Source organism: Eumetopias jubatus, unplaced genomic scaffold (assembly GCF_037043125.1).
Source record: "Eumetopias jubatus isolate StellerSeaLion01/CBP00866 unplaced genomic scaffold, mEumJub1_p1.0 scaffold_8, whole genome shotgun sequence".
Taxonomy (NCBI): domain Eukaryota; kingdom Metazoa; phylum Chordata; class Mammalia; order Carnivora; family Otariidae; genus Eumetopias; species Eumetopias jubatus.
Genome location: NW_028274814.1, coordinates 66,319,885 through 66,346,306, shown reverse-complemented (window position 1 = coordinate 66,346,306; position 26,422 = coordinate 66,319,885). Strand labels below are relative to the sequence as shown.

The following is a 26,422-nucleotide window of genomic DNA, read 5'->3' as shown; positions in this document are numbered from 1 at the left end:
TTAGTTGGCCATATAGTTTGTGGGCTCATTTCTGGGTTTTCTGTTCTGTTCCATTGATCCATTTGTTTTCATGCCAGTGCCATACTGTCTTGATGACTATAACTTTGTAATATAGCTTGAAATCTGGACTCATGATGCCTCCAGTTTTGTTTTTCAGAATTCCTTTGGCTATTTGGAGTCTTTTGTGGTTCCATAAAAATTTTAGGATTGTTCGTTCTAGCTCTGTGAAAAATGCTGGCGGTGTTTTGATAGGGATTGCATTAAATATGTAGTTTGAAGTAAAGCCTATTTAAACATTGTAATTTTTACCCAAACTTCCACTTTAATGCTTTCAACCTCAAAACTCTTTATGTTCTATCGGTCTAATTGTAGCCCACATTAAGACTTCACTAAAGGGTCTTGGTACCACAGTACATGAGGCTCCTGTGTGAAGGAGTCTCAGAAACTTCTCTTCACCCACTAACCATTTTCCCCACTCTTGTGCATTAGGTTTTGGGTCTCCCCAAGGGGGTGAGCCAAGAGACCTTGGCCCTTTTGTCAATCTTTAGTTTTTTTTTTAAGATTTGTTTATTTTTATTTATTTTAGCAATAGAGAGTGAGCACTTGAGTGAGAGTAGGGGGAGGGGTGGACTACCCAGCTGCGCACGGAGCCCCATGGGGCTTGATCCCAGGACCCCCCGAGATCATGACCCGAGCCACAACCGAGAGTCAGCCGCTCAGCTGACTGAGCCACCCAGGTGCCCTTGTTGGCCTTTGTCTTGATTATTCTGCCCGACTGTTGCCCTATACGATTCCAGGTCTGGTTTCTCATTATAATCTTTGCCTTTCCCACATTTTAAATTTTTCCAAACAGGAGTAAATAGACACAACTTGTTTGGTGTCTTTTAATGTAGGAGTACCAACAAGGGGTTCCTTTGGTCTATCTAGCCTTAGAGAGTGCCGTTACTAAGACCTTGTTTCAGCCCCATCAGTGTCTGTTTTATTCGTCCCATTTTTCAATAACCATCTAAAGATTTACACCCTGCTGGAATGAGTCACTTGAAACTCGTTTTTCCTTTTCCTCTTTGTTTCACTTCTATCAATATTTGCTTTAAGAAATATCCCTATTTCTTAATAACTTAAAAGATTTCCACCTTGCTGGGAAAAGTCCCTTGAGTCTCCCCATCTGCCTCTCCACATATTCTTGTTAACTTAATATTTGTATTAGCATCTGTTAAGATTCATGAGGAGCAGCTGGGATCGCAAATTTGATAAGGCTTCTCTGACTGATTTTGTGGCAATAAGGTTATATGAGGTACCTATGCAGAAGGGGCCCCCAGCATTTACCATGACCTGGTAATGGGCATATTCAGTGGGTGAGTATCCCAGTTATTATAAAGCTAATCCTACATGGCTTGCATGTGAAGCCTATTAACTGCTGCATCTGGGGTGTTCCACTTGGTATTTATAGAGGGAATCAGGCAGTCCCCATTCCTCAGTATAAACAGACTTTACAGTGACTTTTATCCAGTCCACCAGACTATCTGTTCCTTCAGGAATAACCTGCTATGTGTGTGGATCATGGATAGCCTCTTGTGATCCTCTCATAGTTAGCTGTGGGTCTTGCATCAACCCAAACATGCTCTTCTACCCTGCAGCATTTCAAAACAAAGATACCATTCCTGAATTACTCTCTCAATCCATTTTATTTTTTTTTCTAAAGATTTTTTATTTATTTATTTGAGAGAGAGAATGAGATAGAGAGCATGAGAGGGGAGAGGGCCAGAGGGAGAAGCAGACTCCCTGCTGAGCAGGGAGCCCAATGTGGGACTCGATCCCGGGACTCCAGGATCATGACCCGAGCCGAAGGCAGTCGCCTAACAACTGAGCCACCCAGGCGCCCTCAATCCATTTTAGAAGGGGTTCTTCAAGAAGTTGATACTGATCTACAAAATGAGATAGCTCCTTCACACTATGCCCCTTGGTTTCAGTAGCTTCTTGGTTTTGCCCTGCCCTACATACAAACTTGAGTGACCAGAGGTCTGAGAAGTGCTCTTTGTTGTCCTCACATAATTTTTCCCTTTTGGGACAGCCTTAAGGCTACTTGGCAGAAGTTCAACTTTGTGTAGCATCAAGTGTGACCAGCACTCATTCTTAATTTTATTTTTGTTATTATAGATAACAATAACGAAGGGATTGTGTATTTCATTTTTTTTCTTTTTGGTTTGCATTTCCTCAGGCATCTCATGAACCAGTTCCCCAAGAGTTGGATTCATCTATAAATTCCATTGATAACTTTCACCTTCAGTAACTTACCTCAGCTGCTGTTCCACACCCTTAGTGACCATGTAGCCACTCAGGAATCAAAATTTCCTCATCGCCCCATACCTCTATCCTTTCTCTTCCCAAACCACATATTTCTGTGAATCTGGGCCTTTCTAGTGAATCCCACATTTTCTGATACCAAATGATAGGTGTTTCCTGACACTGAACAAGAGCTTCTTTCCAGTAAGTCCCAGTAAGTTTCCACACCAACTGAGTGTGCAACATTTCAATTCAATTCTGATACTAACTACCTGGAGTTAACACCAGACTCCACAGGTTTAGGGATTTGGTCCCACAAGACTGTCTTCACTTCAGACACTAGCTACAAATGGGGTGTCCAGGCAACCCTCATTTCTGTCTAGCCAACTCTAAATTCAGGAGTTTACACAAGCCACCACTCAGACTCAGTAACTCACTTAGAACGAATTGGAACTCTGGAAAGCATTTTCCTTACAGTCACCAGTTTATTATAAAACCTACGACTCAGGAACAGGCAAATGGAAGATTTGTAAGAAATGTATTGGGGGAATGGGGTGGGCACAGAGCTTCCATGCTGCTCTTCAGGCACAACACCTCAGTGTCACTGTCTGCCAACCCAGAAGCTCCTCTCTTCTTGAATTAATTTAATTTTTTTTTCTTGAATCAATTTTTGTTCATTTATATTTTCTCTAGGAACAAATTCTAAAGCTTTCTACTTATTTGCCAAAGGTCTTAATATTCCCTTTTCTTCGTAATCTCTGCTCTATCTGTAGTTTTGTCTCCCTTTTTATTCCGAATACTGTTTATTTGTGCCTTCTCTCTTCTCATTGCAGTTTTTTCCATTTAATTAATGTAGGAAGCTGTTTCCCTTTCTTAATGGTAAATTTTGGAATTTTAACATGAACACTTAGTCATATGTCAATCAGAAAGTTTAAAATATTAATATGTAAGATACTTTAATTCCAGTCACCCCCATCATAGCTTACTTGCTACAGTTGATATAAGACATTTTACTTTATACACTTGGTTTTGTTTAACTTTACCCACTGTTAAATGACAGAAATTCAACCAAGTAAATTATAAAGATGTAATTGGCTTTATTAATTCATGAATTGGGCAGTATCCCACCTAACAAGTACAGGGGTGCTCCAAAGGTCAATAGAAAGGGAAAGGTTTTTAAAGTCAGGACAAAGAAGTCATAAACAGAAAAAAGGATCATTTTGGGTGAGGTCACTTTCCTATGGGGACAAAAGGGTCTTATTAGGTGGATTACCTCACCAGTACTGACCAGGAAATTCCAGACTGACCAGTTAAGACTGCATTTCTGGGGGAGGTTGAAACTGTCATTAGATTAGGTACTAAGCCCCAGGATTGGTGACATGGCCTAGTATAAGTAAATAACGCCATTTTAGATCTGTGGTTTTCTTTTTCTTTCCTTTTTTTTTTTTTTTTAACTTTTTTTAAAGATTTTATTTATTTTTGCTAGAGAGAGGAAGAGAGTGCCAGCAGGGTGGGTGGGGGAAGGGACAGAGGGAGAGAGAGAAGCATACTCCCTGCTGAGCAGGAAGCCCAGTGTGGGGACTCGATCCCAAGACTTTGGGCAGATAGTTAACTGACTGAGCCACCCAGGCGCCCATGTGGTTTTCTTTTAAATACCACAATTGCTGTTTCTTAAAAATTCACATTCCATTTTGTATCTTAAATAGTTCTTCTGGGATCAGTCTCCTTCCTAAAGTATATCCTTAGACATTCCCCAAATGAGGTGGCATTTTCAATGAGATTTTGTTCATCTGAAACTGTTTTCTTTTTGCCTGTGTTTTTGAAAGATGATTTTACTAGATATTAAACGCTAGGTTAAAAGTGGTTTTTTTCCTTCTGTTAGCACTTTGAAAATAAGATTCTACCATCTTGTGGTTTCCACAGTAGCTGTTGAGAAAGATTTTGTAATCTATCAGTCACCCTAATTGTCATCCGTTGGCCGGAAATCTGTCTTTTCACTCTGGCTGTATATGAGATTTTCTTTTTGCCTTTGATGACCTATATTTTCACAGTAATTTATCTAGATGAGAGTTTCTTTATTTGTTCTGCTTGCGATTCGTTGTGAAATATAGGGTTAGTGTGTTTCAGTAGTTTTTGGAAAATTTTCAACCATCTTTCTTATTACTTCCATCCATCTTTTTTCTATTTTTCCTCCTGACACTTTAATTAAACCTGTTAATCTGTTTCACTCCATCTTCCATATCTCTCAATCTCTCTTTGTGTCTCTTTGCTGCATTCTGGGTGATTTCTCTATCTGTTTCCCCAGCTTATTCTCTTTTTACCTGTGTTTAATCTGTAGTTAATCCTTCCTTTGACATTTTACTTAGGTGGCCCTAAAACAGTTTTAAACATTAAACATACATATTTTATATTATTTATCAGATAAATTCAGTATCTGATGGGTTAAAGATTGAGGGTTTCTTCCTCCAGGAATGATTTTATATTTTCTTTCACCAAGCATTTGAGTTCACTGGCAACACAGGTCTACTTTATTTATTTTTTTAGGTAGGCTCCACACCAGATCTACTTCATTTTTTTTTAATTTAAATTCAATTAATTAACATATAGTGTATTATTAGTTTCAGAGGTAGAGTTCAGTGATTCATCAGTCTTATGTAACACCCAGTACTCAATTACATCACCCAGTTACCCCATCCCTCCTCCCCCATCCCCTCCAGCAAAATTCTCACCTTTGTGTTTCTTTGGGCCATACAGATAGCATGAGTTTTGGCCCTAAACTTACCCAAAAACTGGCCAGTAGATAGAAATTCTCAAAGGGCTTTTTCCCCCTCCCTCCCAGAGCTAGGGCCAGGACAGACAACTTTCCTGGCAGTACAGTGTTTCTTTTATTATTATTGTTTTGTTTTTCCTTTCCCGATCCCTTTTCCCTGAGGTTTCTCCTGTTTTAGGTCCTGCTTTATGCAAGAGGATCTACGGTCTGAATCCCAGCCCTTATTGGACTTTGTTCCCCAATATGCACAGAAATAAAACTGAAGCTCTAACCACCTTGGATTAGTAGATGCCTCAAAGAGAGCTAGACACTTCAGCTTTACCACACTGGACTCCTGTTCCCATTTTTTTCCTGGCCTCTAATGACGTCATCCCTTACTTTTTGCAAATCCATATATTCATGAATTGGTGTTTTAAAATTATTTTATTTAGCATTTTTAGTTTAGATTAGGAGCTCTAGTCCATCATACTTCCATTAGTAGAAGTATTTGAAAAAGATCACTGAACAAAAATTAAAATGAACAGATTGTGTCAACTGTTACAGAATATAACAACTGCTAGGCATAATTTAACTATTAATAATATAAAATAGGAAAATAATCCAAGTCTGTTTTCTCTTTTGCCAACACTTACCCATTATATTTAATCTACTTTAAACAATTTAAGTACATAGTTATATACATAGATACTTTATTTTTTCTCTTAACATCTGTTGAAACAGTAAGAGATACCACTTTTCACAAGTAGTCATGGGTATTAGAAAATTATATTCTTATGAATGAATAGATATAGAGAAGCATATTTTCATTTTAAATAATTTGCTTTAAAAATGCCTGATGTCAATCATTGCCAGTGATTTTTGGAGGCTCTACAGAATGTCATGGCTAACTTGTGATTAACGTACTTTTTACACTTGAAATTGTGAATTAAATAAGAATTTTTAGGTGTGCCTGAGTGGGTCAGTCAGTTAAGCGTCTGCCTTAGGCTCAGGTCATGATCTCAGGGTCCTGGGATCAAGCCCTGCATTGAGCTCCCTGCTCAGTGGGGAGTCTGCTCTACACTCCTCACTGCTCATACTCTCTGTCTCTCTGTCTCTCTCTCTCAAATAAATAAAATCTTTTAAAAAAAGAATTTTTAATAAAAAGCAATTCTCAATGAATACTTGGTTCATTACCTATTTTGCAAACCCTGTTTGACTTTGAAACACATGTGTATGCTTTTTTAAAAGTAATCTAACATCAAATAAAACATCCTTTTTAAGTTAAATTCAAATTATTCTCATAAATTATCCATTTTTTGGGATTCTTTTGCCCACAGGTTATTTTCATATAGCTTTTAACAAGTTGTTAAAGATTTATTTATTTATTTATTTATTTATTTGAGAGAGAAAGCATGCATGGGGGGAGGGGCAGAGGGGGAGAGAATCTCAAGCAGACTCCCCGCTGAGTGTGGAATCCCACATGGGGCTTGATCACAGGACCCTGAGATCATGACCTGAGCTGAAATCGAGTCAGAATGCTTAACCGACTGAGCCACCCAGGCACCCCTGATTTAGTAGTTTTTTTAAAAATTGTGTTTAAAGAAGTACATACCAGGGCACCTGGGTGGCTCAGTTGGTTGAGCATCCAACTTTTAATTTCGGCTCTGGTCATGATCTCAGGGTCGTGAGATCAAGCCCCAAGTTGGGCTCTGCAGTCAGCGGGGAGTCTGCTTGAGAGTCTCTCCCTCCCTCTCCTTCTGCCCCGACCCCCCCCAAGTTCTTTCTCTAAAATAAATAAGGGGCACCTGGGTGGCTCAGGCGTTAAACGTCTGCCTTCGGCTCAGGTCATGATCCCAGGGTCCTGGGATCGAGCCCCGTATCAGACTCCCTGCTCAGCAGGAAGCCTGCTTCTCCTTCTCCCACTCCCCCTGCTTGTGTTCCCTCTCTTGCTGTGTCTCTCTCTTTCAAATAAGTAAATAAAAAATTTTTTAAAACAGATAAATAAATCTTTAAAAAAAGAAATACATACCATTCACCATCTTAATTACTTCTTAGTGAACAGTTCAGTAGGATTAAGTATATTCACGTTGTTATGCAGTCAGTCTCTAGAATTTTCCATCTTGTAACACTGAAACTCTATACATGTTGGACACTTCTCCATGTCCCCCTCCTTCCAGGCCCTAGCAACTACCATTATAATTTCTATTTCTGTGATTGACTACTTTAAATGCCTTATCTAAGTAGAATCACCCATTGTTTGTCTTTTTGTGACTGGCTTATTATTTCACTCAACATAGGTGAACTCACCTCAGCGAACCAACATAGTTCATCCATGTTGTAGCATGTGTCAGAATTTTCTTCCTTTTTAAGGTTGAATAATATTCCATTGTGTGTGTATACCACATTTTGTTTATCCATTCATTTATTGATGGACACTTGAGTTGCTTTCACCTCTTAGTTACTGTGAGTAATGGTACTAAAAACATTGATGTGCAAATATCTTTTCAAGTCTCTTCTTTCAGTTCTTTTGGACATATACCCAGAAGTGGAATTTCAGCAAGTTTTTAATACATAGTTGCTGCCAAAGACGATTTGGTTTTCTATGTTAATAATATAGATGTGCTTTTAATTGCTTCAGTATATCCAATTATATAACTAGCCATAACTGTTACAATCACATCCCTCTTGTTAGGTATTTAGGGTATTACAAATGGTTTACTGTTATAAATGACACTTTATATGTAAAACATCATGTACTTATGTTTTTATATACTTAGATGATTAATTCCTAGAATTAAAATTGCTGGGTCAAATGATCTGTGTATTTTTAAGCTTTTTGATAAATATTGCCAAATAGAAAGCTCTAGCAACTTAGGAAAATACTTTCTCCTCCACACCTTTGCTGTGATTTTCTTTTTAAATCTTTGTGAACATGATAAGCAAAACGTGGCTCATTTTTCACCCATTGAATTTTGGAGGTTGAATTTTATGTTGATTTGGATTTGTATTCTGTCTTTTGTGATATCTTTGTGAGCTTTAAGCAATTTTTGTTGCTGTTACAGTAGTTTATTATGAAAACAGGTCAGTGTGGGGACAGGGGGACAAACAAGTACATTTAATTGGCTCAAATGAAATGTAGTGCAGCTTCTTCACATACTTGCTGAGGTCAAGGGTCAAGTTCTCTATCGTTAGAAAACTTGTAGTCCTAGCTCTTGCTTTGGGAGCTTCCAGAAGCTGTGTCCGTCATTTTGAAGTACTGTAGGGCATTGTTGGCAATATCTAAGATGAATTTCTGGAGCCAGTGAGATGAGCCGAATTACGCATGCACTGGGGGCTTCAAAGCCAGCATCAGGTGGTAACCAGTCACGGCCCCCAGGACTGTAGGTGTGTAATCTTCTAGCCATATCATGCTGTTCATCAAAGGTGTGCTGGTCACTACCAGCCTCATGCCTCCATTGGCAGCGCTTTGCGGTATGCAAATCCCATTAGACATGGCCTCCTCCTCGGACACTGAGCCACCAGCCAACACTGGAGTTGCCTTGTGCCACTACTGGTCCTGTGCCCCCTACCTCAGGTGTAGCTGCAGGCCCTTCAGCTGTCCTGGTGGGGCTGACCTTGTTCTCCACAATGATGCTGGCTAGACAGGGGCTGAGATGGTAGAGGCAGGGCCCTCACAGGATCTGCATATAAGCCGCTGCTAGCAAATTTTTGACAGTATATTCTGTATAATGTGGTAAAGCATAATCTGTTTATTGTCTAAATCGTTTTATTTTACATACCTTAGATATTAACATATTCATTTTTTAACACACATTTATTGACCACTCACTATGTGTGAGCTCTAATCCAGGTACTGGAAATTCTGAGATTAAAAATATAGTCATTGCTGTCTGGCAGATGATGGTACAGTAAGGAAAAAGTGGAACTCAGCCAAGCACTAAAAGAGGAAGAGACCTTCTAGACAGAGAAAAAGTGTATACAAAGGCATAGAAACCTGTGAAAACCTGTTAGATTCAGTGAGTGAATCAGAGGCAAATGATTTGACTGTGTATGGGGTGGTGGTAAGAAATGAGGCAAGAAAGGACCAAGTCAGGAAGAGCCTCATATGCTGTGCTGAGGCATGTCTTAAATATGAAAATAATGTCTTTTACTCATTCATCACTTTGAGTATCAAACAAAAATAATTTTCCTAACACTAAATTTTTCAAAACATACTTAAAGAAGAAAGCTCTTTTATTTCTTGATTCAGTTAAAAAGAATTGTCTTGTTTCTGCTAAGTAATTGCATTATAAAAAAGGATGTGGCGTTTCAAGTAGTCTTGTAGGGAACACAGAACTGGAAGGAATAGACCTAAGGGGCACCTGGGTGGCTCAGTTGGTTGAGTGGCTGCCTTTGGCTCAGGTCATGATCCTGGAGTCCCCGGATCGAGTCCCGCATCGGGCTCCCTGCTCAGCGGGGAGTCTGCTTCTCCCTCTGACCCTCCCCCCTCTCATGTGCGCTCTCTCTCTCATTCTCTCTTTTTCAAATAAATAAAGTCTTTAAAAAAAAAAACAAAAAACCTGTGATTAAAAAAAAAAAAATAGACATAGAATACCCAAGCAAGTGGGAGAGTTGTGCTGAAGGAAATACAAACCATGTGTATCAGTCTTTCAATGTCTAGTAGAAGAGGGGAAAGTGGATAATTTATTTTCACTCTCCATGTGCAAGTTTTCCATAATCAAAGCAAGAAAACAGCCCAAGGTGCTACTTGCCATTACTTGAAGAATTTGTTTTCTCTGAGACTGAATATTTTTCCCACCAACAGTTAAAAGAAAAGTAGCCAAGCTGGGTTGCCTGGGTGGTTCAGTCGGTTAAGTGTCTTTTTACGGCTCGGGCCCTGATCCCAGGGTTGTGGGATCAAGCCCCATGTCCGGCTCTCTGCTCAGTGGGGAGCCTGCTTCTCTCTCTCCCTCTGCCTGCCGCTCTGCCTGCTTGTGTTTGTGCTCTCTCTCTATCAAATAAATAAATAAAATCTTTAAAAAAAAATAGCCAAGCTGCTAGAGATTTGGTTTGACTGCTTCAAACCCTAGACCTTTCAGCCTAGGTCCAGTCAGGAAACAGATTAAACCATATCTGCAATTCAGAGGAATGTAATAAGAATTATTAAGCTATAATAGAAAGTAAGTATAAAGACATGAATAAAACTCTTAACAGGTACCCAAGGAAGGACAGACTTGGAAGGGTGGCCCATTTCCCAAGGCTGAGGTTCATACCTCGTTGAGGACAGTCCAGTTGAGGCCCATTGGATGGGGGAGAGTCAGTGGGTTGCCTGGTCCAGAGTCGCTGGGCAAAGGGAAACAAACCTCTGAGGTACAAGTGAGCTGCGGCTGGTGAGTGGGCACACAGAAATTGTCAGGACACCATTGTGGGTGTGAGATCTGAGTGTATAATATCCATGTTAGAGGGGCCATGGGAAGGTGACCACTGGCCCAGTCACTGAGGCTGCTTCCTTTTGGCATATGGCTTGGGAAGTACCCACCAGATGTCTTCATATAACCACACCACTGCTCAACCATGCAACAGGAGCAAGAACAAACAAAACGTTGCAGTTGTACACTGGAACCAAGAAGAGAAGCTCCTTCCTCCTGCAGTGTCTCTGCATTGCCTTCTACTGGCAAAGTTTAACATTGTGCTCACTGTAAAAGAGAATGCTTAGTTTAGTCCATTATCGTAGACCATGTGCTGAGTGAGTTTGGAGCTGAGAGGCAATAAATACGTAAGTGGCACAGGATCAGACTGCTTACAGTCTTGAGCCTTTCACCTATATCTGGCTTACAATTGAGAAAGAAGTGTTAAAGTAGCTCCTGACATCCAGGAACTGATCTAGTTCTCAAACTAGACCTCACTGTTACTGCATACTGATCTGATGCTCATGACTGAGCCATGTTGTTCTATACAATATAAATAGTCTAACAGGAACTTCTGCTTCAAGCAAGATCACTGTGTACCTCACAAAATACCAAACATCCTCTTCTCTCGCTGAATTAGTAACTGCTGCCTCACTTCCTTACCAAATACATTCTAACCCCACCTTAATCTGCCTTCCCTATAGATCAGATTTTTGAGATACCCTGTCATAGAATTGCCTTGATTTGTGACAGTATCTAATCCAAAGCAAGTCTCTACTTCTTTATACTCTCCCTAAATTTATCCAAACCCAGCCCAGATTCCTAATCCTTATCTCTAAACCCTCTTAGGAAGACATGCCACAGATCCCCAAGGTGTGTGCGCTCCTTCTCCATAAGGAGTAGTAAACCCAACTTGTTCAAATATAGGTGTGTTCCTGGGGTTTTTGACTGAAGAGCATTGATAGAATAAATGATTACTATTTCTTAACCAAATGAATCTTCTCATTCCTCCTTTTCCTTAAAAACGTTATTCTTTTAAAAAAAAAAAAGATTTGTTTATTTTTAGAGAGAATGCATTCTTGTACACACACGTGCAAGCAGGAAGGGAAGGTCAGGACGACAGGCAAAGGGAGAGATTCTTTCAAGCAGACTCCCTGTTGAGCGAGGAGTCCACAACCCACGAGATCAAACCAAGAATTGGACGCTTAACAGATGGAGCCACCCAGGCACCCCTTAAAAACATTATTCTTGGGGCTCCTGGGTGGCTCAGTCAGTTAAACATCTGCCTTCAGCTCAGGTCATGATCCCAGGGTCCTGGGATTGGATCCTGGTATCGAGTCCCGCATCGGGCTCCCTGCTCAGCAAGGAGTCAGCTTCTCCCCCTCCCTCTGCCTCTGCCCCCGACTCGTTCTCTCTCTCTCAAATAAATAAATAAAATCTTAAAAAAAAAAAAATTATTCTTAGGGGCACCTGGGTGGCTCCATTGGTTAAGCGGCTGCCTTTGGCTCAGGTCATGATCTCAGTACCCCCACCCCCCACCCCAGGCTCCCTGCTCAGTGGGGAGCCTGCTTCTCCCTCTCCCTCTGCCCCTCCACCCTTACCCCCACTTGTGTGTGCGGGTACACGCTCTCTCTCTCTCTCTCTCTCAAGTAGGTAAAATCTTCAAACAAACATTATTCTTAAGTAAGGTATTCATAAATTAGAAATGGGTAAGGGATTGAAGGAAGAATATCCCCCTACATTAAATTACTTAAGTAGTTTTAAGTAGTTTTTTTTCCCATTTAATGTTGTGTAAAAACTAATTCTTTTTTAAAACCTAGATTTTAGTGTTACTGCTTTTTTTTTCCCTAAAGAAACTAATTAAATGAGAAACATTGACTTTAATTTTAAGGAAGTGATTGTCTTAGAAAACTAATCTTCAGCAGTACCAAAAAACCCCAATAATAGTTTATAACTTTTTATGACAATAAAACTGTAGAAACCCACAGTAAAACTAAAGCAATTTTTATTTATTTTATTTTTTTACATTTTTATTAAGTAATCTCTATACCCAACGTGGGTCACAAATTCACCATCCCAAAGTGAAGAGTTGCATGCGCTTCTGACTAAGCCAGCCAGGGACCCTGACTATTAGCAATTTTTAAAAGTTAGCACATAAATACCAGAACAATCAAGTTATTTTTCTAACAGCCCATCTACATAGTACATACTGTACATTTTGAATACAGTCGAATCGTAAAATATATAAATAAGGTGGCTCTGAAGTTAATTTTTTCTTTCTCAATTTTTTTTTTTTCCTTTCTCTTAATTTTTCAATGAGCTCTGTTTTCCTCAAACCTCAGGAGTGACATGTGGAATACATCTTCCTGGTAGAGCAACAATGTGCTTTAATTCTCTAGTCACTTCCAAAAAGTTTTGGGGGCTTCCTGAGAGTCCTTTTTCTACTCTGAAGGGCCTTGGAAAACCTGCATCATATTTCACTATTAAAATCTTTACATTTTTAATATAAAGGAGGAAAAAGATGTTTAGATCTGATAATTATTCCTAAACAGTAGTTCTGATCCCTACATGGTTTACTTAAACATAGAATGAGTTACTTGGTAAAAAAAATTTTTTTAATTTATTTGAGAGAATGAGATAGAGCATGAGAGGGGGGAGGGTCAGAGGGAGAAGCAGACTCCCTGCTGAGCAGGGACCTGATGCGAGACTCGATCCCAGGACTCCAGGGTCATGACCTGAGCTGAAGGCAGTTGATTAACCAACTGAGCCACTCAGGCATCCCGGTAAAAAATTCTTTGTGTAATGAACAGTATCCATGGCTTAGTAAATGGATATTTGAATTTTCTTTATAAGTGGGCATGCAGATAATTAACTCAATGTATGAATATCCAAGAAATGTGATTTTTGAATGCAGTTTCTCATCTGAGTAGTTACCATTTTCTCTTACTGAAAAATTAGTTCTTTAGTCTCTTGTGGACAAAATCTAACCAATTGTCTATTTAAGTTGTGGATATCCAGCAAAATTATGTAGTCTTATCCCACTAATTCATTTATTTGTTAAAAAATATTTTTAGAGGGTCTCCTGAGTGGCTCAGTCAGTAAGCATCTGCCTTTAGCTCAGGTCATGATCTCGGGGTCCTGGGATCCAGCCCCATGTCAGGCTCTGGCTTCACATTCAGCGAGGAGCCTGCTTCCCTTCTCCCTTTGCCCCTCCCCCTGCTCGTCCCCCCCCCTCAAATGAATAAAATCTTTAATTTTTTTTTTTTAATTTGAACATCTGTTGTATGTCAGATACTGGGATAAGGTGCCAAAGTTACAAAAATAAAAAAGACTCCAATCCTTGGTTGAAATGGGTAGCCATCTTAGACATTTCCCTGAATTTGGCCTTTTCCTAGTTTATCTGCATGCCTTCCTACCCCTTATTTTTTTGTGTTTTGTTAGGACTTTTACAATAAGAGGAGAAAATTATAACATTGGGTAGCATCATTAAATTTGGTCAGTAGGGGCGCTTGGGTGGCTCAGTTGGTTAAGCATCCAACTCTTGATTTCAGCTTAGGTCATGATCTCAGGGTCATGAGATCAAGCCCCACATCAGGCTCTATGCTGAGCGTGGAGTCTGCTTGAGATTCACTCTGTCTCCCTCTGCTCCTTCCCCTACACATGTGCTTGTGCATGGTCTCTCTCTCAAAAAGAAAATTTTGGTGGGGGTGGTCAGTAAATTTTGATCAGTACTGCTAATAAATTAGGCCCTGTGCTTTATGGGCAAATGGGTACCACCCTGTCCTTACTGAGCCCACAGTGGAGAAAAAAGCCCACAGGGCAAGGCCATTATGGAGTCCTGTCGTAGTTCAGAGCTACAGTTGAATGTCCATTCAACAGATTTCAGGGTTTCAGGTCAGCTGCCCACCCCTACCCGTGTGATGAAACACCCCATCTCCTATAGCTCAGACATCTGCCTGTTGACCAGCAAAGTGGTAGGTAGCTGATTATTTGATCTCCTTTGACCACCCCATCTCCACAGAGTACCAGCTGTCTCAGCCCAGCTTCTCTGGGCCTCAGCTGGTGTGTGTGTGTGTGTTCATGTTCGTGTGTGTCCTAGCTGGTGTGTGTATGTGTGCGCGTGCGTGTTCATGTTCAGGTGTGTCCATGTCCCCACCTGAGGTAATTTGGTCAGCCATTCATGTTCCTATGTCTGACCCATACCCCACAGGCCCCCTGGTATTTGTGTTTTTAAAGTATTCCTATAAACAGGTTTTCACCTAAAATTTAAGTCTTTTTTTTTCTTTTAAGAATTTTTTTTAAGTAATCTCTACACCCAACGTGGGACGCAAGTCTACAACCCCAAGATCAAGAGTCACATGCTCTACCAACTAAGCCGGCCAGGCACCCCATAAAATTTAAGTCTTAATAGTGAATCACATAAGGAAACCTCTAAGTGTACTTGGCTATGGATAGCTGATGATTCATTACCAGAATCCCACTGTAGACTATTAAAGGTAGTTGTATACAAATTATAAAACAACACAAGAAAGATTTTTAAGCAGAAAACATCCTGTTTATGTTTGGTCAGGTGTTCTTTGGGTTGCTGTGAACCAAATAGCATCTGATCATTTTCTTAACCTTTTTTAAAAGACTTCCCCAAAATCTTACTCCCCCAGATTTTACTGTTTTTGTGCCCGGTGAATTCTGTGAGAGGAAAATTACAAGGCCATAATCCTTTCTCTTCAATTTTCAAATCCAAAAAATTTCAGAAAATAAAAGATTCTTTTTATAATTCATTTATTGAAAAAGCAGACCTGAACCAAAGTGACCCTATTTAAATTCTTTATCTGTCTTATTAGGATACTCATAAAGTTTGCTGCAGAAATATTAATATGTTTTATTACAGGGTGCTGCCCTAGATATTTCATGTATATGGTATATGCACAATATTACCTTTTTTTTTTTTTAGATTTTTATTTATTTATTTATTTGAGAGAGCAAGAGAATGAGTGAGAAAGAGAGCACGAGCTGGGGGAGGAGTAGAAGGAGAGGGAGAAGCAGACTCCCTGCTGAGCAGGGAACCCTACTCGGGTCTCAGGGCTTGATCCCAGGACTCCAGGATCATGACCTGAGTTGAAGGCAGATGCTTGCTTAACCGACTGAGCCACCCAGGCACCCCACAATATTATCTTTATAAAAAATAAATGAATTCTAAACACATCTGCCTCCAAAGGTTTAAAAGAGGTTTACAGACAATAATGTATAAAGCACCTCTATGGCAGAGTGGTTTAAGAGGGCACTTTGTTTGAAAGTATGTGAGATAATAGATGTTAACAAAACTTACTGTGGTAATCATTTTGCAATATATACATATATCAAATAATTATTTCATATACCTAAAACTAATACAGTGTTATATGTCAATTATATTGCAATAAAATGGGGAGGGCACTTTAATATATTGTTAGCAGTTTGTAGTTTTGATTAATTCATGTGAAGAAAACACAAACAAGAATCAAACTTTAATTTTCAGGTAACTTTCACTTTGTTTCCAGATTTGATAGTTATGTAGTTGGGGGTTAAATATAGGAAGTATGATTATGAATGCATTTATCTGTTTGATTTCTTAGACCCACAAAATGAAGGCTAAAATAAATACAATCCCGATAACCATGATCATATATACAAGAAAAAAAGAGCCTCTGAATTGGGAATTACATTGATATGCATGTATACAAAATGTAATCAGTAGCAATATCCTGGTACCTTTTCGATGGTCTACATGCCAAGAGCAATTCTATCAGTTCTTGTTTCCTCCACATTTTAAGGGAGTGTAAACTTACATACTGGTTATTTGAGAAGCAAGAACGAGATGTTTTCCACCTACTCATACCCCTTAGTGCCATTCAAGTGAAACCATTGAACTCTTTAATTATGCTGGGATAGAATTGACCTATTTTCTGCATGATCATAAAGAAACATTTTATTTATTACAAAAAGATTTTTTTCCTGGAAATTAGTATTTTCAAGCTTAATGCAGTGATTATGTTTTTATTTGGAATCTTCCCCTCCTTTTTTCCTTGTTCTGTACAGATTATCAACGCTTGATGACTGTGGCGGAAGGCATCACCACACTTTTGTTCCCATTTCAATGGCAGCATGTTTATGTGCCCATCCTCCCTGCTTCTCTGCTACATTTTCTTGATGCTCCTGTCCCTTATCTGATGGGCCTTCAGTCAAAAGAAGGAACTGACCGTTCTAAGCTAGAACTTCCTCAAGAGGTAAAACTTATAATGAGTGATAAAGCATTTGCTGTTTGTTGATTTAGGTCAAGGCCACTTTATTGTTAGACAGCATTGTCTTTGTCCAAACTGTGTCTCTGACTGTCCTGAATCTCCCAAGTAGGGCTAGGGTAGAGCCTGAGCCATAGAGTACAGATCCTGACTTCTGAGGGTTACCATGACTAGTCATTAATTCAGCATGGTTCAAACAGGACAGTGACAAATTTTCACAGCTTTAAATTTGTGAAGATGGAACAACAGTAGCATGGTCTAGTTGCTTTATTATTCTAATAACATTTAATTTCTTTTTCCTCCATTCATGTTATAAATTCTGCTTTTAAACAGTATAACCCAGGTTTTCACATCATTAAACTCTTTAAAGTCATTGTATTAATTGAGATGAATTTGATTCTTGACTTCCATCAAATGAAAAGTAACATCTCTCAGCAAACTATGGGTAATGGAAGTAACAAATACTTTAATATTCTTTGTTTTCAGACTTACAGCTGGTTACCAACTTTTTCTAAATGTTAGCTTGACTAGATGATTGAGATTTAAAAAAAAAAAATTTTTTTTTGAGATAAAAATTCTAACCCCTAGCTTTTAGACCACTTAAGATTATTATGCTTTCTGTGTGTTGTATTTTCAGATGTAGTTTAAGAAGAAAATAGGAATTCTTGGAAGCATTTTGAATCTAGTTTTTGGCTGTCATTAATGGTACTCAGAATTGGAATGTAAAACCTTTGAAATGAAATATTGATGAGAGTGCCATGGCCTATTGCAAAACATTAAGTAGTTAACGACTTTATATTATTAGCTATTTAATTAGCACCTGTCTTAATAAAATCTTCAATGCTGTGCTTTGCTTTTATTTGTTCTTATTTCCCAAAGAGGTTCTCATTTTAATAAGTGAATTTAAAATAACACACTAAGCCACAGCCATTGTGTACCCAGTAATGATTCCTGTAATCATCCATTGCTTACTTTATCCCAATGAATGCTTCCCTACCAAAATTAACATTTTTGTTCAGGGGAAAATAGCTTGATTCAGATCATATAAAATACATACTTAAGCTGTCTTGCTCTTTTTGAGCTTATGCGTGTCTACTTTTGCCTCCCCAGTATATCTCTTTTCTCTATTACCTGAACTCTCTTGTTTTCTCTTTTATTAGATTAATCTAGATTAATCTAAGTATCTTGTTGGTTCAAAGAAGTAATCCTTTAAATTTCCAATGAAAAAGAAATAGAATAACCAAATCTATTTTAAATGCAATTTAAGTTTAAGGACTTAAATAGTGACATGTTTTAGTTTCCTGTTGAGTATCTGGTCTGTTTATATATTAATCAGATGATATTTTATAAGACAGTATGTTTAGGTGTATAAATATTATATTTCCATTTTTACATGAGTTATAATTGTTGAGAGTTTTTAAATGCCACCTAGATATTTTTGTAGTGGAGAAATCGTTTTCTCTACATATCAGCATGTATTCTCTGGCTCTAAAGATAAACAAACTTAAAAATTCTGAACGCTCTTGCAGCAATGTCTGTGATTTTCTAATTTCCTACTCATTACATCAACACTCTTTAATAAATGTACATGCTCATCTAGTCAGAGAGTAGAATAAACGAAATAACCTGGGTCAGCTGTTAGAATTTTCTTCTAAAATAATGATATAGTAACATATATTTTCTATACAGAAGCACTATTTTCACAGCTGACCCAGGTTATTTCCTGTTATTCTACTCTCTGACTAGATGAGCATGTACATTTATTAAAGAGTGTTGATGTAATGAGTAGGAAATTAGAAAATCACAGACATTGCTGCAAGAGCGTTCAGAATTTTTAAGTTTGTTTATCTTTAGAACGCACACAGGTCACTTTGTGCTCGTAACATTTTACAGTGAGATGAAATAATCAACTTCACATAATTTTGGAAAAGTAAGTATAAAAATAGCCATTTTGGGGGCACCTGGGTGGCTCAGTCGTTAAGCGTCTGCCTTTGGCTCAGGTCATGATCCCAGGGTCCTGAGATCAAGCCCTGCATCTCCCTGCTCAGCGGGAAGCCTGCTTCCTCTCTCACACTTCCCTTGCTTGTGTTCCTTCTCTCGCTGTCTCTCTCTCTGTCAAATAAAATCTTTAAAAAAAAAAAAAAGCCATTTTAAAAAGTGATTTAAATATACCGACTCATAATATTCACCTCCTCCCTCCTTTCCCTGAAAACTGTAAAATAAAATAATAGCGGGCACCTGGGTGGCTCAGTTGGTTAAGCCACTGCCTTCGGCTCAGGTCATGATCCTGGAGTCCCGGGATCGAGTCCTGCATCGGGCTCCCTGCTCGGCAGGGAGTCTGCTTCTCCCTCTGACCCTCCCCCATCTCATGTGCTCTCTCTCTCTCATTCTTTCTCTCAAATAAATAAATAAAATCTTTAAAAAAATAAAATAAAATAATAGCTAAAAATAGTGAAAAAAAGAAAGAAAAATAGTGACAGGGTTACTTAGAATAGTTATGAAAATGGTAAGTTTACAAATGATTATTTTAAGAAGGTATGATTTTAGTTGTTACCTAACTAATGTAAGTACATAGACTTATAATTAACCACCCACTTACTTTCCCCATAGTTCTAAAATGATAGGCACAGGTAGCCATTTTGTTATATTCTTTTTTGGGGGGTTGGGGTGGGGAGAGTGATGGTAGAAGGATATAGTACTGAGAATGAATTTCAGAGAATGGTACCTCACTTTCTCCCATTCTTGCTTATCTTTACAGTAAATGGTGGGCAAAAAAATCAAAACACTAAATTAGAATTGCTTTTCCACTTTCTTTTTGTTGTATCTTACCTGAGATTCTATAGAAATATTTTATTTTATTTTTTCTAAGGGTTTTTTTTTTTTTTAAGATTTTATTTGACAGAGAGAGAGACAGTGACAGCGGGAACACAAGCAGGGGGAGTGGGAGAGGGAGAAGCAGGCTGCCTACTGAGCAGGGAGCCCGATGTGGGACTCGATCCCAGGACCCCGGGATCATGACCTGAGCCGAAGGCAGACACTTAACGACTGAGCCACCCAGGCGCCCCTCTGTGGGAATATTTTAAATGTTCTCCTCTGGCTTACCCTTTGCCAGTTTAACTTCAGCCATTGAGAAACTGTATCCCTTACTAAGCATGGAGAGAGCTGCCCTGGCCTCACATTCCTGGACACCTCCTCCTCCTCTGTACATGTTTTGGGTGCCACAAAATGACCATCTCCTTGAGCCTTATTTGTTCATTCACCAGTTGTCTCATACACTACCAGTGTAGGAGACATTAAGATAAATAAGATATAATTTCTGATTTCCAAAATAAGTCATTTACAAATATAAATAACAGATTAAAAAAATAAGTAAGAGGAATGAATGAACTAAGTATATATGCAGAGGAAATCAGAATGCCTTTAGGGTAGGGACATAGGAAAGCTTCATGGCAGAAGAAATGAACTTCAAGTCTTTGTTGCATTTCTTTTGAGGGAATGTTTTTCTTTTTTTTTTTTTTAAGATTTTATTTATTTATTTGACAGAGAGACAGCGAGAGAGGGAACACAAGCAGGGGCAGTGGGAGAGGGAGAAGCAGGTTTCCCGCTGAGCAGGGTGCCTGATGCAGGGCTCAATCCCAGGACCCTGGGATCATGACCTGAGCTGAAGGCAGGCGCTTAATGACTGAGCCACCCAGGCGCCCCCATGTTTTTCATTTTTAACTAGAAGTGATAACTTACCATAATGTGTGAGCAGCATTGAGCAATTAAGATATAGAAATATATAGTCCTAAAACAATGTAAAACTGAGAATCGAGTGTATTTTTTACTGTGTATATAAAATTTCTTGAGCTCTTCTGATAATTTTTTAGTTTAATGGTATTAATATTTAAAAAGTGACTTATCCGTATGCCCTATTGTATGGAGTTCTTCTTTGTTTTAGAAAAAAGGCTTTTTGGTTTTTCTTAAGTCTTCATAACACAAGTTAATCCTGTTTTCATTTTGTGATAATCAAAGCCCCAACTTGGGCCCATCTAAGCAGTCATAGGGAGGGTATGAGAGACTCATGGGAACATGAAGACAGGCCAGTAGTGTGGTGCTGGAACGTGCACCTTGCCGTACCCTTTCAGATCATCAGTGATTGTATGAGCATAGCAAGCTTTAAAATTTCCCAGATGTAGCATTTTCTCTTTTATAGAAGAAGGATAGAAAAGGATAGCAGGAAGGCATTAATGAAGAAGACGGTACAAAATGTAAGTGGTGGGAGGTTGGTTGGCTAACATTTAGATTAGCAAGTTAGTGAATTTTTTTCTTCCATTTTTAAAGATACTGAATCATCCATTTGAATTATAGTGACCTACTTTCTCCCCCTAAGCCTTTCAACACATCCTGCTTTCCTAGAGACTGTAGATACGTATATAACGATGTGGATTTAAAGAAAGCTGTAGGCAGCAATACGTGTCTTCAGCAAGATTTGACTTCATCTCTTGTTTTATTTAAAGGAAACTACTGATGTTGGAGATGAGGAAAATGGGAGGGAAAAAATCTTTTAAGCCACCAGGCTGTTTGATGATGCTTATCGGGAACAAGTGTCAGGAAGTCGCCTAACTTCTTGGGCCTCAATTTTCTTCATCTGCAAAATTAAAGAGTTGGATTCAGAGGTCACTTCAGGCTTGAGAGGAACCCTTGTTGATTCTCTGTTTTCAAATGGGGGAAATCTTGAGTTTTGATTGAGCTAAATATAGAAATTTGTACTTTATGTGCTTTAGCACCTGACATAAAGAGCAGGGATCCAAAGAGAAAAATAAAAACCCAACTCTTTGCTCTCCTGTTTTCACCTTACGTTGCCACACAGGATCAAAGTGTAGTGTGAATTGTCTCCTTGCTGACCTAGGTGGCAGGGCTGTGGGAGAGATGGGGAAACTCGAAGTGAAACTTCTTCTGTTGGTTGAGTTCCACCCTGTGCCCTGTGTCCAGCCACTAATACAGTCAGATTCAGTTTTATGGGATCGGCTATACCTTTGGCCTCCCACCCTTCCACAGTCCATGAGCACAATCTTCCTTTACACTGACAACCTCGTTCTGATTAAGAGGGTATGAACAGGAAAAGTAAAATGTTGTTTTGGAGTCTACTATAATCATGTACCTAAGGGATAATGAGAATTTCATGCATGTACTTGGCCCCTTGAATTGTTCATAACTATTTGGAAAATATTTAAAAGTCTTTTTATTCAATATAAATTCAAAATCTATAGTATAAGCAAACTCAGAAAAATTTTTCCTCTGATTTCTATTTCCTCTTTTTTTTTTCCAACTCAAAAATGTCTCCTGAATCGGGGCGCCTGGGTGGCTCAGTCGTTAAGCGTCTGCCTTCGGCTCAGGTCATGATCCCAGGGTCCCGGGATTGAGCCCCACATTGGGCTCCCTGCTCCGCGGGGAAGCCTGCTTCTCCCTCTCCCACTCCCCCTGCTGTGTTCCCTCTCTCTGTGTGTCTTCTCTCTGTCAAATAAATAAAATCTTTAAAAAGAAAAAAATCTCCTGAATCAACTCTTAATTATTCAAGGGGTAATCATTTGTAATTGTCTAAGCGCTTGCCTCTACCACTCTCTGCCTCCTGCTGTTTGTCTAATAACTTCTGAAATGGTTTTGCTAAGAGGTTGAAACTAATTTTGGATAAAGTGAAAATTTGTGGCTATTCTGTGAATTGGATTGTTCTTTGCCAATTTCATCCCATTTGTGGGGACTATAGCTGCTAAAATATAGCAGTTATTGTTAATTCGAAATTACAAATGGTGTCATAGAAGTGGAATGGCATAGAAAGTTCCGACTGGATTCATCCGTGCTCATTTTACCCAGTGCCTTCTGTTTGTAAGGTACTACAACTCTGTGCACCTTTACTCATTTAGGAATGCCAAAGAGATGTCATATATTACAGAATCGTGTCCAGATGATAAGAAATGGCTAAGACCCAGAGAAAATTATCCATTTTTCTTAAATATGGTATAGAATACTAGGGAAAAAATGCTGGAAAAAGAAATTTATTTTTATTTTTATTATTTTTTTTTAAGATTTTATTTGAGAGAGAGAGAGATCATGAGAGAGAGCACAAGCAGTGGGGAGGGGTAGAAAGAGAAGCAGAGTCCTGCCGAGCAGGGAGCCTGATGTGGGACTTGATCCCAGCACCCGGGGATCATGACCTGAGCTGAAGGCAGATGCTTAACCGACTGAGCCACCCAGGCACCCAAGAAATTTATTTTTAAAGAATAAAAATTCTTAACCTTCAGAAAGTTAACATAAAAGGTATTGTAAGGTCTTAAAAGTTCTTGTTCCACGAAAATAATTGTAATTATGTGTGGTGATGGATGTTAACTAGACTTACTGTGGTGATCATTTCATAATTTTTATTGAATCACACACCTGAAACAAAATGTTATGTGTCAGATATATCTCAATTTAGAAAGAGGCAGTGTGTAATCTATGAGTTTGTTTATAATAGTTGGCAAGAATATTTTAGAATATAAAAATGTTATTTTAAAACCTTTGTATTTTTATTTCAGGCTAATTTGTGTTTTGTGGATATTGACAACCATTTTATTGAACTGCCTGAAGAATTTCCACAATTCCCCAATAAGGTGGATTTTATCCAGGAACTCTCTGAAGTGCTTCTTCAATTTGGGATCCCTCCTGAGGGCAGCCTCCATTGCAGTGAGAGTGCCACAAAACTGAAGAATCTGGTTCTGAAGGACTTGGTTAATGACAAAAAGAATGGCAACGTCTCCACTAACAACATCAGCATGTACGAGTTACTGAAGGGCAATGAAACCATAGCCCGCCTCCAAGCTTTGGCCAAGCGGACCGGTGTGACCGTGGAAAAAATGGATCTCTCTGCCACACTGAGTGAAAAAGAAAAGGATTTAAAACTTCAGTGTGAAGAGGCAGAACTAAGGGACTACCAGCTCAACGTGCAGCTCCGTGAGGTCTTTGCTAACCGCTTTACACAGATGTTTGCAGATTATGAAGCGTTTGTGATTCAGACTGCCCAGGACATGGAATCCTGGCTGACCAACCGAGAACAGATGCAGAACTTTGACAAAGTAAAAAAAAAAAACACTTCGTTTCCCTTTTTTTATGGCTCTTAGTGGGCTGTCATTACTGATTTTGCTAACTTTTTTAATTACAGATTTTTCCTCTCTCCCTTCCCATTAAGAACTTATTCTTACATTTTGTCTTCATCCTATGATGACATCTCAACTTGTCCATGTAAAGATAGCACTTTAGTTTCAGAAGACAAAGTTTTACCTCATCTTAGGATCAAAAGAGAGAAAAAGTGAATGAATTAGGTTTTATGACTGTAAGTCTAAGGTTCTGTTCCAAAGTTTGTGGGAAAGGAAGATAGAAAATGACACTGGCTTTCAGTTGTCCTGCTGAAGTTGAAGCTTCTTTCTAAGGTTTACTATAGAGTATTCTTCTGGCAGATTTTCTGGACATATCCACCAGTCTTTTAGCTTGTTTTTGTTTTCCAGACAAAAGCACTTAGAGGTGTGCATTTACTCTTTCGGGTCACTAGAGTGTAGTTCAGTCCCCTGCCTCTGTGACTGCCAAGGCATCATGTTGCTATTAGAATGCATTATGGTTTTTTGCTAAATGGTAGCATTGTGTCATGAAAGACCTCTAAAAGGGGCTAATGTATTCTAAGAGGCTAATCTACAATTGTGGAGTCTCTGACAAGTAAATATTAATAAACATTTTTTGTAAAGGTTGGTAGTATCAAAGATTATTTTCTGATTTCATCAGACATTTTTTCAGTTGAAGTTATAAACTACATTCAGCAGTAAGTTCTGATGCATTTTATGTTTGAGAAAACTTCCTTAATAAATTAAAAAGCCTTCACTTCTCCAAATGTATTCCTACTTTTAGGTTCCTTTCTTATTAAGCTTAACCGTTTTTTTCCTATCCTACTCGGAACTAATCTGTGTACACTCATGATTTATCCTTGGGGCAATTCAAATTTTTATCTAAATCAAGCACTGGTACTTTCTTCCTTCTTAATCTTTATGTAGTTTCAGACTATAAATGGAATTCTTTTTATATAACCACTAGAGAAATGAAAATTTCATTTGGATTCCAGAAGGCTTGTAATCATTTCATTTTTCACTAGGAAAATGTACAGGACTATCACATCCTAGTCCTCCAAGCCAAGTCTTTGCTAACTTAAGTGTTGTAGTCCATGAGGGTCTGAATATCAAAAGCCAGATATTTGGCCCATTTAGAGGGAGAAGGAAAACTGTTTGCTCTAGAAAAAGTAAAATTGGTATTTATCTGTAAAATATCTTTTGAAGAGGTGAATTGGTTTTCAGAGACTACTGTGAACCTTTCACTGGCTATTTGGATTTATGTAAACACATCTGAACCCTGGTAGCACTTAAATTGAATAAGTGCATTTCTATAAGGAACTTTTTTAAAGGCTTCCTAAATTTTAGAATGAAAAATAAATACGCTCGGAAGAAGCCAATGAGTATTAAGGAGACTAATCTTATGTCAGAGCTTACCCTTTCATCTTTCGCCTTCTCGCTTCTGCCACACTGCACCTACTCAAAAGAGTGAAAAGCAAAACCAACCCAGGAGCTGAAATAATAATTCACTTCCAAATTTCAGCTAGTATCAAACTGTGACGAGAATTCCTGTAAACACATGGACCTGAAGAACCACAGAAAAAAAACAAACACTTTGAATTAGGAACTGATCACAATTTACTGAACCATTCCATGCACCAGACAAGCTGGTAACAGGAACGTGCAGCTGGTTGTACATGTTTTCTAAAGGCCCAGCTTGCTTTGGATGGTTTTTCAGGCAATACTTATTTTAGTTGTTAAGGCCCAGACTCGTTAATCAGCACAGGTCTGGAAGGAGTTTGATCTTGAATTAGCACTCATCCATCAGTCTCAAACAGTGTTGGGGCCTAGAAAAACATCCACTTGACAAACAAGATTTCACCCATAAGCACAAATTCCATGTTTTTTTAAGGTTATTACTTATGTATATATCTCAGTCATACTCATTGATCATGTAAGTGCCTTATGACTCAGCGATATACTGCATAGGCTAGGAATAGAGAGCAGGAAAAAAATCACAGTTCACTGGGAAAGGGTCAGAAATTATTGGTAAGAGGATGATTGACGATAACTTGATCCACCCTCTTTCATTAGTAATGCCCTCTTTTCTACCTAATGATTATGAGTACCAGAATGTAAATCAATTTTGAAAGGTGGGATCAGTGCTAAAGGCCTAAGTGACCTAAATTCCGTGAATTTAGAAGGAGAAGTGATCTTTTGAGATTTTTAAATATCAAGCATCAGTTCTGCATGTTAGACACGATTTTTAAAAAATGACCTCACCAACAAATTTTCAGATTTATCAGGTAGTACTAAGATAGTCTCCTTGCTCTAATAATTTCTAATTATCTCATTACAGGCTTCCTTTCTCTCTGACCAGCCTGAGCCTTACCTGCCATTTCTTTCACGCTTCATTGAAACACAGATGTTTGCCACCTTTATTGATAATAAAATTATGTCTCAGTGGGAAGAGAAGGATTCTTTGCTTCGGGTCTTTGACTCTCGGATTGAGAAGATGAGACTGTATAATGTAAGGGCACCCACCTTGAGGACATCTATTTATCAGAAATGCAGCACTTTAAAAGAAGCAGGTACATTTGTCATGCCTTTTAAAATTAA

General features: G+C 38.7%; 1 protein-coding gene across 1 annotated transcript in view; it reads left to right on the top strand.

Moving 5' to 3' along the window:
• The window catches only part of DENND5B (DENN domain containing 5B), a 187,613-nt gene that overhangs the window by 96,421 nt on the left and 64,770 nt on the right, over nt 1-26,422 (top strand). The window contains exons 4-6 of the mRNA XM_028113302.2: nt 16,495-16,682; nt 23,249-23,785; nt 26,163-26,394. Of these exons, the coding sequence (XP_027969103.1) occupies nt 16,495-16,682; nt 23,249-23,785; nt 26,163-26,394 (957 nt within the window). The remainder of the gene's footprint in view (nt 1-16,494; nt 16,683-23,248; nt 23,786-26,162; nt 26,395-26,422) is intronic.